This window comes from Argiope bruennichi, chromosome 1 (genome assembly GCF_947563725.1).
Source record: "Argiope bruennichi chromosome 1, qqArgBrue1.1, whole genome shotgun sequence".
In the NCBI taxonomy this organism is placed as follows: domain Eukaryota; kingdom Metazoa; phylum Arthropoda; class Arachnida; order Araneae; family Araneidae; genus Argiope; species Argiope bruennichi.
Window position 1 is genome coordinate 85,039,085 of NC_079151.1, and position 14,231 is coordinate 85,053,315.

The 14,231-nt window shown below is 28.1% G+C and overlaps 1 protein-coding gene across 1 annotated transcript in view; it reads right to left on the minus strand.

Moving 5' to 3' along the window:
* The window catches only part of LOC129978926 (lachesin-like), a 319,635-nt gene that overhangs the window by 40,746 nt on the left and 264,658 nt on the right, over positions 1-14,231 (minus strand). The window contains exons 4-6 of the mRNA XM_056090672.1: positions 4,393-4,563; positions 3,119-3,256; positions 2,082-2,369 (exon numbers count right to left, since the gene is read on the minus strand). Coding sequence (XP_055946647.1) covers positions 2,082-2,369; positions 3,119-3,256; positions 4,393-4,563 — 597 coding nt within the window. The remainder of the gene's footprint in view (positions 1-2,081; positions 2,370-3,118; positions 3,257-4,392; positions 4,564-14,231) is intronic.

A 14,231-nucleotide genomic window follows, 5' to 3' on the forward strand; every position in this document is an offset into this window, starting at 1 on the left:
TCAGTGAAAATGCTGAATTCACATCAGAGATCAATATTTCGTAACTATCATTCGCCAGTGCCATTCAAGGCACTCATAACCTTACCTAAGATTCAAAATTTTATGCGGAAGAAGGAGGAAACAACTTTATAAGAGCGAGAAAGTTTTCTGGAGACCACTCTCATTGGTTCATCTTATAAAGTAAACAGATATTAAGCAGAATCTTCGTACCTTAACTTTCAATAATAGAAGAAAATCCCACTATTTATTATTTGATAAAACAATGAAAATGATTTAAATTGAAGTCAACAATGTAGTCCTGTTGAAAATTAGGCAAAAAACTGTTTTTGAAAAATTGTTAAAAATCAGGGAAAAATTGCAGAATTATTAAATTTTTAATATTATAAAATAATCTTTAGAAATTCTTAAACCCCAGTCTTGTACAATTAAATGAATAATAATTAAAAATCTAATTAAAATTTCAAAAAGATTGCTCCTAGCTGCAAATTCCCTATCCTCAAAATATATATATGCCAAATTTATATACCAACAGACACACATTCAGTAGAGATAGAGCATCCAAATGAATCGTAACCAATTACTGATTTCTAAACCGTTTCGTACCTGAATAGAAAACCGATTAGAAAAATGCTCTAATAACTTAAAGAGTTTTATTTTATATTGCTTGAGTCAATAAATGTGCTATTGAAAAAATTACCAGTTCTAAATTTTTATACATTTATCCGTTTATGTTAATCATTGACAGTAAAATATTCTTATAATATTTTTTAAATATATTTAATATTTTTAAGAATATTTTTTAAATAACATTAACAACAACAACAAAAAATGTTTCATTATTGTAGGATTAAAAGTGCTACGAATCTTTGAATTCGATGATTTTAAATTGAAAATGAAATAATCTGAATTCATCTAAAAAAATGACATTCAAATTTTCATTTCTCAGTCAGTTTTAATAGTAAAAGTATGGAGATTTTTTTTAAGTTGAGGTGTCGAAAATATTTTAGTGATTATGGCTAATAAGATTTCTCGTAACATAAAATTTTAGACATTCGTAATTTTTTCAGGACCATATTTATTGATTAAAACAAAGAAAAATATAATTCCTTAATAATTTTTTCACTTTGTTTTAAATATTTCCTCTACTTCTTATACATACAAATCTCTAGATGCTTAGGAATTGGCTATTGGGCCAAAATTAGACAGGAAAACTTGCATATTTGGTTAACAAAGCATTTTATTTTAAGAGTTTCCAAAATGATTGACCCATATTCTATTGTTTCTTTTGTTTGTTTGTAAATATACTTGCCTATTGAGAATACATCGAAACGAAAAGATGAATTTATTTACTTAAAAATGCAAACCACAGAACACTAGCTTGGTACGACAATTTTATAAATATCAACACATTATTTACTGACAAACTAAATTACTTCTAAATAAAAAAGAAACATGTTTACATATCTCAAAACCAACCACTTGAGATTTATAATGATTTTAATTCACGTGAACAAACGTTGATACAATATTCTATTTCACAAACATCGATGGTAAAAGATGAACTATTTCTAAAGATTTTTTTCTTTGAAAATCCAGAGTCATTAAATATTTTTTGCTATTAAATTTAATGACTAATGATTAATTAATCAAGTTATTAACGGATATCACTTAGCATTTGTCTTTCCATTATATTACATTTACTTTAGGTCAATTATTGGTCATAATAGCAGCAGGTCATGTCTGCTTCCTCTAATTTACGACCAGCCATGGATAACGGCAAATAATTATTCCATCGGGAGAACTACTTACCACTGTCTAGATAACATTTCCCGAAGTGTTTAGATGAACTGTTGCAGATATTTAGTCTAATATAAACGCCATTTTAAAATTTCAACTATTGATATCTCAATGAAGCGTTTAAAATATATTACAATACCTTTCAGTTTAATTCAGTGATTCATAACAATATTTACAGTTAATATGATTATTTTAAAACAAATAAGAGAAATTTAGGCACACATGCAAGTATGAATATAACAATTATTCTTTGAAATATTTTTATAACATGGAACAGTGCTTACCGTATAGTCTCACAGATCCTTCAGTAGAGCCCAGAGAATTTTTTGAGAAGCACTTATAGACGCCGAAATCGGCAGGTTGGAGATTTTTGATGGTAAGACGGATGTGAGTCTTGTACGTTCTCTCTTTGGTAACCACTTGCATCTTATCATTGGTGATGATCATCTCGTTGGCCCTTTTCCCCCAGTAGTTGATGGAAGCAGGGTATGCTTCCGTATGACAATCCAGATTAACGTCACGGCCTGCGACAGCGCCTACTAGTTGATTTGGAATCCATAGCACGGGGGGAACTGAAAAATGAATGAAACTCTTTAGTGTGTGTTTTTTCTTGAGAACTTTGGTTTCTGCTCTTGGGTTTATATTGCATGTTATGGATTGACAAATGTGAGTTAATGAACTGAATTTCTTTTATTTTCAATTAGAGTTATTGTCTTTAATGTTATTAAATAATTGCGTTCTCTTGAAGGGTAATAGAAAACTTACACATGTTGTTCTTACTGAAATGTGAATGCTCAGATAGAGAATAAGCAAGCATATGTTAAAACAAATTGTTAGTAGAAATGAAATAGCAGTAGAACTTTCATATATAAAACCTTGTAAATCTTTTCCTATACAAAATATTCTTGAAGTAAGTTCAAAAGGTTGTCTTTTTTTCTGGCATTGTTTATGTTTCAAGTTCCACTATTATTTGGATGCTACTACTACAATAAAATATTTCTGAAAAATCTAATTATATCAATACTTTAAAAGTGAAATAAAATGTACTGATTTACTTTATAGATTAGCTTGATAAATTTTCTTGTTTTGCGTGTTTTGTTTAGTCATGAATTATATGAAAAGTTCTGTTTCTTACAACAAATTTAGTATAAAAAGTTTAAATTTTTTAAGATGCGAATGTTTTAACAACTTAGAAAGCCTATAAATATCAAACATTACAAGTTACAGATGAATTATATAGTAGAGAAGCTATATATTATTCAAATTGTGAAAGATATGGAATGAAAACCTTTTCAGATTTATTGTTGTTCAGTGCACTTACAATGAACGTGAAGGATGATCCTTCTGCTCACGGAAGGGGGCACGCCATTGGCTGCAATGCAGAGGTATGCTCCAGTGTGCAGGCGACTCACCCTGGTGATACTCAACACCTCTCCTTCGTATGTCACGGCATTCGGATCTGAAAAAGAAAGCACACGAAGCACTTAAACGATAAGGAATCATTTTTCAGATATTATTGGTGTTTAAAGAGGAAGAATTTGTTGCGATATATATATATATATATATATATATATATATATATATATATATATATATATATATATATATATATATATATATATATATATATATATATATATGTAAAATAATATATATACAAAATATTTATAAAATATATATAATGCAAAATATAAATAATAATGATAAAATTAAAAGGAAAACAAACCCATAATTATTTTAAACCTGGTTTGAATGAAGGCTTATTTTAGAATGCAGACGTCAATGTTAATTTAAATTGCAAGTATTTAATAATAGTTATAATTTTAATACTTTAATCAGTTTTCATGCTTTTCAACAAAAAATAATTGATGGTGTTGAAAAAAATTCCCTTTTTTGTTTTAAAATGATAGTTATTATGGCGTTTTATAAATTTAAATTTATTTTTTGTCCCTTACGTTGTATATTGCACATGTAAGCATATAAATATACTGAAATATATTTAATTTAAGCATATATGAAGCTAAGAGCAACGAGAATAAAATTAGGTAACTCTAAGTGAGGAAGAATAATATCATACTTTTATAATCTTATTATTTAATAATTACTACGAATTACATCAACAACAAAACCACATATTTAAGAATATATTATTATTTTTGATAAAAAAATAACAAAACTGTTTTAGAATCAGATAATTATTTGAATGAGTAGAAATATAAAATAATTTGTGTGTGCTATATTCATTAATCTACAAGTAACGGGTATTTTAATACCAACTTCTTAATAATAACATGAATGTGAGGATCTAAAAGTAATTCATCCTTTCAATCTAATACTGCTAATGATAAACTAAATTTCATCAAAATACCATCTAGTTGCATTTATTTATTAAAAAAAATCATGATTTACTGATTTCCTACCTTCTTTGGAAAAAAAAAAATTAATAAAATTAATTTCATGGCAAAGGTTTTTATGTTTATAACTTTTAAATTCAACATACCAACTGTTTTATACGATCTTCATTCAACTTTATGTTGTTTTATTTAAATAATCTAATTTGAATTTGTTTTTAACTTTTATTAATTCACATCCTACCTGTAACCTTCTGCCCCTGCCAGGCTCCGAGAGGAATTGGCTCGTTGTCTTCTCTCCGCCAAGTGATGTTGGGGGTAGGATATCCCCCTGCTTTGCAAGTGAGAGTGACATTGGCACCTTCCCGCACGACCACATCGCTACTACTGCCCTGGTCCAGGATATCTGGAGGAACTAGAAAAGAAGAATCATGTAAAAAATATTAGAATTAAGTATTATTTAAATTTATCTTTTTAAAAGATGAAACATGTAATATATAGGACTATACTTAAGAAATAAGCAAGTTCCCTTCGTCAAGTTCACAACAATTTTGTAAACTTTTAAAATAACCTCTGATCATTATGTCTTAATTATGTTAAATCTAACATCAAGATATAATTTATTATTGCAAAGGATTCGAGTTTGGAAGAAATACAGGACTCTTAAATTAAATCTGATGTTTTTGCTACATTGTTAGTGGCATATCCTTTTATCTAGCTATTTACTTTTTATTATTAAGAAAAACAAATATCATTGTTATTATCTAATTAGAATAAAAAATGATTTATTAATAAGTGCAACTCTTTACATTTCTATATAAATCAGCTCTTTTCTGCAACGCTAGGACATTTGGGTAGACTTAAGAAAACGGTTCTGACAATCCGTCAATTGTTAAATTGGATACCAAACTTTAAAATCTAACCATGCTCAATCCTACTTAAAATTTGACAACATATAGCTTAAAAAAATTCATATTTAAGGAAAATATCGTTTTTTAAAAAAAAATCTGACTACTGATATTAACATTGAAAAATGAACAGAGATATAGATGAATTTGAAAGTTCATTGTATTCCATGGAGTCGTAAATGATTCTGCTGCAGCTTTTACATGCCATATATACTATATCGGTATTAATATTCTCAAAGTACAGGAAAGTCAATGAACACATAAGATACAGCCAATTTATACCCCTACGATGCCTTCAAATATTTCATTAAATTAATAAAGGAACACGTAAGAATACAGTCAATTCATACTCTTGGGATGCCTTCAAAGATTTCATTAAATTAATCAATGAACACGTAAGAATACAGCCAATTCATACTCTTAGGATGCCTTCAAAGATTTCATTAAATTAATCAATGAACACGTAAGAATACAGCCAATTCATACTCTTAGGATGCCTTCAAAGATTTCATTAAATTAATCAATGAACACGTAAGAATACAGCCCATTCATACTCTTAGGATGCCTTCAAACATATTTCATTACATAAACTTTAAATGCATTTCGTATCTTACAAGTGAGGGAAGAAACTGAGGACGCAATGTCAAGGTTCAACGTTATACAAAAACCAGTTAGATGTTCGATGGCAAGCACAATTATATTTTCCATATGAGCATGATCTCACTTGAATAGATACTATGGCAGTATATATTTGGATTTTCTTTTTTTAGTTAAATAATTTTGCATCTTTCTATAAAGTAAACCAGCAATGGATAAAAATTTCAAATATTTTTGAGCCGTTTTAAAATAATGGGATGTTGTTTATTATGGAAGTCCTAAAAACACATAACCATTCTTCTAGGAATACAATGATTTCTACCACATAATTCTGGTATAATCTTTTCTTCTTTCTATGCTCTTTGAAAGATTCATTTATTTACAGTACATAACTAGGCGGAATATGCACTTGAAAAAGAACAGACAAGTTTAATTGAAATAAATGATAGTGTCAACATAGAGCGAGATTTTTTATTTCAGGATTACTTGGTATTCGAGTTGATTCATTTCCGTTAAATCGTAGTATACAATTTTCTTATTATTGTATTATTTCTCGTATTACTGAATTACTTGTAAATTAATTAGTGATACGATAATAAAAGCAATTTCCCAATTCACAAGTTTTCGATCAATGTTAATATCCGAGTTCAATTAAATATTAAATTTCACAAGTTTCCCTTTGAATATTGTTTCAAAGCAATCATTGCTTTGAAGCAATATTTAAAGGAGAACTTCATGTTTTTTCTAAAGTATTTCGAAACCATTATTATTCGTTTTCATAACTTTATTAATTATTTCGATTTTATTTTCAGTTAAGTCATAACATTTTCTGTTTACCATAATAATGTATATTAATTATATAACCAAATGAAACTTATTTATTCCTTAAGATCTAAAATGCCATTGAGAATGTGTGTTTCATTTTTCTAAAAAATAAATTAAAGTTTATAAAATATTTTAATAGTATTTTAATATTCTTTTATAATAAAAATATAAAAAAAAATCTTTTAACATGAACGTATTTATGTTTTTCTTAGAAATCAGTTTAATTTCTTATGTGTAGAGATATTTCACAACGAAAAACAATGGAGAAATAGATATTTTCCACCAGTTGATACGTTTTACTTGCATACCAGTGTATGTTTTAAAAGCTAAACAGTTGATTAAAGCCTTTAATGTTCATAAGAATCCTTTCATGACTGTTAAAAATCTAGAAATAAATAAAAATTTCAGTAAATTTTCTTTCTGAAGCAGTAATTGTGCTGTTAAATGTAGAAAGAATAAAATTAACATTAGTATGTAGCAACAATTAGTAATTTAAAAGATAGGTAAGGCAAGTTACGTTAGTTGAATTTTGTGAACCATGATATTCAGGAAAATGGAGTTTTTATGATTGTTTAAGAGAACTGTGTTTCAATTTAAAATGTGTTTTCAGTGCCATAATGAACTGTTTAATGACTGAAATTTTGTTGAAGAAATTTGAGGATATGAACGGTTGATGCAAATGGCATCAATATAATATTCATGACAAGAATTTTTCACTTGAAAAGATTATAGTGCTCTTTATAGCTTGACAAGTATTTGCTTGTTGTATTTCACATGCAATTGCTTGTTCGACAGATTGTGTGTTAAAATTTAGTTGAAGGCAAAATAAAATCTTCATGAAATGGAATTTGCAGTAAAGAAATAAAAATAGACAAGTTCATAGAAATTTTATATAAAATCAAAGATATGTGTTTTCCGAGGGACTAAAATATTAAGCACGTATCTTACTTAAACTTCGACTCCTCCTCACAAAATATGCATGGATATCGATATTTTTAACAATAATCGTAACCACTATTATAGTTAAAAATCTTCTTCTGGTGAAAAGGGCCGCAAAACTTGCTGCTTACTGGGAAAGACATATGACTGACCTGGAAATCGGGACGATTATGAGTACCAGAAGGACCAATTTTAATTATCTCCGAAGCCGCTATTTTGGGGGGGGGGTGAGTAGGGGAGATTTTCTCGTTCAAGAGTAAGTCAAGTTTTCAATAAATGGCAATTTTTTTTTTTTTTTTTTGAAAAAAAAAATCTTTACTATCGAAGGAAAGTTAAATGGCTGACGCACAAAGAGTGCATAGTAAAAGAGGCACGACTTTACAAACAGAGAGAATAATAGAATAAAAATAAATCGTCCATACTTTGTACAAGATGAAGCTTAAACGAATTAATTTTAATAATCGGAGACCAACAATATATCCTTTCATTTTGATGCAAAATAAAAAAATAAGGCAGCAATTTTAGATTAAAGAAAACCAGCATTGAATTAGTGATAAAAATTTGATCTGATAATCCATGCTCCTTTTACGTCATTTTAATGGCAAAACCATTGTATAACGCATTTGAAGAGCAAATCGGTTAGACAAATTGAATATTTTTAATATGAATTAACAAGATTTATTGCCTATTTTAGGAAAATAGGTTACAGATATTTTTTGTATTATTTTCAAAATATAAAATGCCTGTTTTTCCGCCAATGTTTAAATTATGAATGACGTTTTTATTTTACATTTTTTCAAGCATTCCTTTGAAATAACTCTATTTTATAAAAAAAGTACTTGCCTTCTGATGGCAATTTGCATCAGCGAAATTTACTGTGCATTCCATTGTTTTAAAGAAGCATTTGATAGGCAATACATATACTCTTATCAAAGCATTTATGTATCATTAGAGCAAGAAATATAATACAAAATTAAATTCTTAAGCATATATTTAAGGACTTCAGTCATGAAACAGATGATAAAATTTCAACAAAGGACAGAAGGAGGAATATGAATTCATTAATTATATTTCATCGGAAATATTTAGACTTTATTCGATAAAAATTTTATTTTGAAGAAATTTGTTGAAGATTTTTATTCAGTTAGTTAAATGCTTTAACTTTTCAAAATATGAAAAAAAAATCTCATAAATTGCATTCATGTATGGGTTTATAATGCATTCATTAACATCAATTTCTTTTTAATAATTTATCTTTTTGAGAACTTGGAATTGCTGCTTTATTTTTTCCGAATCTGCAAGAATTAATCTACATGTAAAAGGTCCATCATTATCATAATGGCGCATAGATTTAAACGTTTCGTTTTTTAAGACACATCACTTGATAATTTTCTACATAAATTTATTCTAACTTAACAGGCTAATTATAAGTTAATTAAATCTCTTGTTGATCGTCAATCGCTTGTAAGATTTTTTCCTGTTAAATCTTTTTTCTTTATCTATTTTTCAACTTCCTATTTTTCTTTTTTTTCAACTGTGACCGTTGGTTTTGCTCTATAAAAGGGAACTGTAAAGTGCACAGAATCAGATTTATTACTGTTTCAAAATTGAATTAAAGAAACATGCTTCATTAATATTAATACTGTTTTAATATCATTGTTTTATAACATCAATATTGTTATTAAGCTGATTGTGGTAATATTTAGATTCATTTGAAAGCTTCTAAATTACTTCACTTATTTTAATTCTCGCCGTTAAAGAATCAACCTTTTTCAACCAAGAAATACAGCATGCCATCATAAAAGCAATCTTCTGTCCAAAAAAATTTAAAATTCCTTTCGCGAAAGAACTAGAAAATACAAAGAAATATATTTGTTGAGCAATTTATATTATAGAAAAAAAAATTATACCGTATATTTGAAAATGCATAAAAAATACTTTTGTTTCTTATAAATAAAAGCATATCGATAAAGTTTATGAGAATTATAATGCCCTGTACATAATTTCTATGCAAATTAAAAGAATACAAGAATTAATGAAAGGAACTCCAGCGAAATAAAAAAAGTATTTATATTAAAGATATTTTTGGATAAATAAAGTTTTCAATTACGGTTGGCAAATCACAATATTATGTAATTTCTATGTATAAAAGGAACATAATAAGAACTTCAAAAGTTTTAAAAGGAATTCATACATATAAAACGAATACTTTTACGTTTTATGGATAAACAAATATTTCGAATAAGGATGAAAAAAAAATATTATTAAGACTTAATTTCTATTTATAAATGGATTTAGTATCTGTAAAAATACTTTTACTTCTTAAGGATAAACAAATTTTTCAATTAAGTTTAGAGAGATTAAGGAGCCATAATATTTCATTAATTATTTCTATTATAACTAGTTTAACTGCTAATCTATTTGAAAATGCTGCACTTCCTCCAAACTTACTCTGAAGATTGCAGTATTCTATTTTAGGGATTACACGGGTAGACACGCAATTAAACGACAAGAGTTTCAAAATCTATTCTTAGAATCAGGCAATAAGAGAATTATCAATTGTTTTCGAAGTATTTTGGTCAGAACACGTGCCAGCGAAGCTCTAGATGTTGATGCCTGGTGTTCAAATGACACGGAAAATCTTCGTTTGGGGGAGTACATAGCCTGATAGATATATTCCATCGCCAAAATATTTAGATGATTCACAAACAAGTAGGTAATGTTAAATTATTAAGTAATCGATTAAGAAATTCTAAAGTGATTAGGTAATTCTAAAATTCTTGAGTTGTTAGACTCAAAGTTATTAAGATACGTCTAGATATTTTTTTTTGCACAAATGGTTGCTTTAGAAAATACTTCAGTAAATAATCATTATAGATAAATAAATAACTTAAAAACTTCTTGATTTTGGATAATAAATATTTCATTTGAAGGGCTTGGTATTGCATAAGCAATAATGAAAAGATAATTCATGAAAGGTAGAAGATTTAAAATAAAATGCTATGCGTTCATGTTATATGAGAAAGATTATACAATATACATATAGGTAGCAACATAAAATCTTCGTCAAAGGTCATACTTAGCTTACCATACCGTAAATAATAACAAAGGTATTTTCAGATATGCTCTAGGAGTCTGCTAATCCTCTTTAAATTTATCTGCAACTTTTACTACAACAATTCTTATTTAGCAGTCGATATTTTTAAATCAAAAGTGTTCTTTCAATAAAAAGATTTCTTAAATATATCAGAAAATTGTTGTTACATAAATACAAGTACATAAAATTATTTTAGCATAAAAAGTTTTTAACAAAATAAAAATGAAAACGCTTTTTTGTATAAAAACGAAATTATAAAGCTGCGAAAAAAAAATTCCCGTGAACTTCTTTATAACTGAAAGAAATTTCTATTCCTGAAGAATGCTGTTATATCACTGAAATAAAAAAATATCACGCCTTGCATGTAATTTGAACCTTAAATCTCAATAAAACTTAAGTTGTAAGAAAAAGTTCAAAATGCCTACAATGTTATTTTCAAGTACATAATTTAATTTTCTAAAACTACATTGTAGTTCATTATATTTAATTTTCTCCCACTACCGTAAAATTAAGGAATCCTTTGGAATTTCTATCATTTTGCGTTCTCTTAAATTCCTCCATTAAATTAAATCCAATTTAATATTATTTGTCAAAACATTAATACTCTGATTCTATATAAAGATATATTAAATAATTTGGCATCAAACACAATAGAAGAAAGAGCTAAAATTCATAATTTCAAAGCTTGAACATACATACTAATATATTAATAATACTAATACATTAATAACTAACATACTATTTAGAAATAATGACTTGTTTCACAACTATCTTCTGAATGTGAACTATCCATCTCGTATTGTTCTAATTTTTTGAAGTGTTCTTCAACGTGTTGCTTCTCATAGTATTATTTTGCTCCAAGGCTACTAATGACACGGGGCTTTCACAAGTGAGCTGAGCGCGCGGCCGGAACAAATTAATCAGAGCTCTTTAAGACTTAATGGTGGACGAGATAAACGCAAAAGAGTCTCCTGGTCAACAACGGAAAGCTCTGCTGCTATCAAGCTCATTAATACAGAGAGAGAGAGAGAGAGGGAGACACGGATCTGCTTTCATTTCGAACAGATAAAGATAGAGGGGTAGGGTGTCATTTAAAGCTATGCGTTCGTCATAATTGTTAGTCCCACGAGAATTGTTCTGTTCGGTCATAAATTCCGAGTAATTGATTCAGTTGTCATAAGGAAGAGCGGCTAATGACCACTGCAGTGGAAAATGTGGAAAGAAAGGTAGAGATCGTCATTAAATATTAAAATTTACTGGAATGTGGCTGGTAAGAGGGCATTGCTTCCAAGAGATGGAAGAACGGTTCCTTTATTAATGCATATAAAAGATGTCAAACATAGATGCTAAAATGGGCCATATAAACAGAGATGGTCTTAAGTTTATGTGGATCGCAAAATTAATTAGAAACGTAGGTTTATTTTGAAAACACAGTACAAACGGAGCAAGGAAATTGCAATGTTTGGTTTTTAATGCTTGATACTTATTATTTCTCATACTTCGAAGAATATCTAGCTCATAGGTATTAATTTGAGAGTTAGGTAAAATGAATATTTGACATGACATGGATGGATGGATGGATGAAGGTGAGTTCTCCGGCGTATACTCCAGAACGGGGTTCATGGCATAAGCTGGGTTAAAAAGTTCAAAACACGAATATCTGACATGGCGCTTCTTTACTTTCATTAAAAAAATTCTTACTAAACTAAGTACTTTTATGCTTGAAAATAATTTTGTGCATCGGTTTTCGAATATTTTAAAATCTGGTTGGTAAACATTTGTAAAATTTAGGCATCCCTCAAGTCAACGTATTTTGTCTTCAAATTTGAATACCTCGGGATCGCGATTAACTACATTTACATATTGTTGAATACTGATTCTATATCGATAGAGGAAATGGAAAGAATAAAGAAAGCATTTCTTCCTATAGTTTAAAATCTACTAACCTTCCCTGAAATTAAGTCCTAAAACTTAAATAATTTCCACATATTTTTAATATGATGCTGTTTTTTTCCTTCTAAATTTGATTTGTTCAATGATATTGATTTGTTCAGTTTGAAAATTAAATTATGAAATTTTTATTAAAAGATATTCATTGAAAGATAGGAGTTTGATATCATTTTTAAATACGATAAACAGCTTTTGAAATTTTTTCTTGTACTAATCATAACTGTTCATACATGTGTTACATCTTCAATAAGTTATTTATTATTCATATAATTTAATGCTAATAATGGAGTATCTATAAAAAAGCTATTGATCTTCTGTAGTCAAAGATTTCACTATAAACACTTAATATTAAGGCGGCATGTTATTTCATTATTACAAGTATTTGCTTATTAAATGTTAAATATAGCGCTTTTAATTAAGTAACTTTTGATGATAAATAAAAAATGACGAATATTAAAATTTTGTTAGAAGTATTAATTAATGAAATTAATGAATATTATTCAATGAAATTGTCATCTTTTTCTTTCTTCCTTGGTCTGATTCAGATCTGAATACGAAACAGAGCAAAATGCTTTGTTCTCGGGCCAGCACATACATGTAAAATGCATTATTTTTTGCCTCATCATTTATAAAAGGTTCAATATACTTACTACAAGGTGTTTTGAAAATCTACATTATAATTTGTTAGTTGATGAAATATTAAATATTATTATTTTTATAGATCCAATTAAGAAATTCTGGTCTATCCGAATTAAGTTTTGAAGAAGTTTATATTAAATTGGTACTGGAATATCACCCTGATTCATCTTGCAGACTCAACTTGAAAGGTCTTTGAGATAAAGTTGAAATAAATGGAGCTCCTTAATATATTCAGAGTTACAGAAGACTATTAAATTATACCAACACGGAAGGAAGATGTTGGATATATAGCGTCTATTGTTAATAGCATAGTTTCTCCTGTTGTCCATGAAGTCAGAATCCTTCGCATTTTAAGGAAATGTAAGAAGAAACGTTACGTATCGACGTCAGTAGACGCTCCTAAAAGTGATCTAGATAGGAAGGTTGAATTTTGTAAGTGGCATTTGGTGAAACGAAGGAGAGTCGTTTCAAAAGACGATTAAATTGAAGCTCACGCAGTAGAATGACGCTCATGTCATCATATTTTTTACTTACTTACTTTTGAGGTTTTCTTAAGATTAAAGTTCATAGCGCGTGCCTACAATGATTGATTAATTGAAGATAGCGATCAACAAGGAGGCGTTGAAACTCAGAGCAAAATGTTTTTAAATGGTGCAATTCCATAACTTTTCGATGTCAGGATTTAATAGAGCAAAAATGGTAGCCAATTTGAAAATACATACTCATACAGAATAAAAGTAGTTCCTTATAGACATAGAAAGTGAGTTGTACCATGTTTAGTAAGCATTCGAATTGTGATACTTTTAAGACGCCTTGTAGATTATGAAATCGAAGGCAATTAATAAGAAAATACATCAATGCAAAGAAGATTTATTTATAATTCAAATATATCCAGAGGAAATAAACATAAAAACAAACAAACATGATGATTAATAATATACTTTGGGGAAATTAGCAATCAGCCATGCTTATTCGCAAACTTTATTTCGATAAAACCAGACTTTTTCAGTCCTGCAAGAACGAGTTTTAAGGGAAAAAAAAAGAACAAATATTTTAAATAAGACAGATCATGAAAACCTTCGATTTTTAGAATTCGGAACAACATATAATTTTCTTATTCTTGATTTA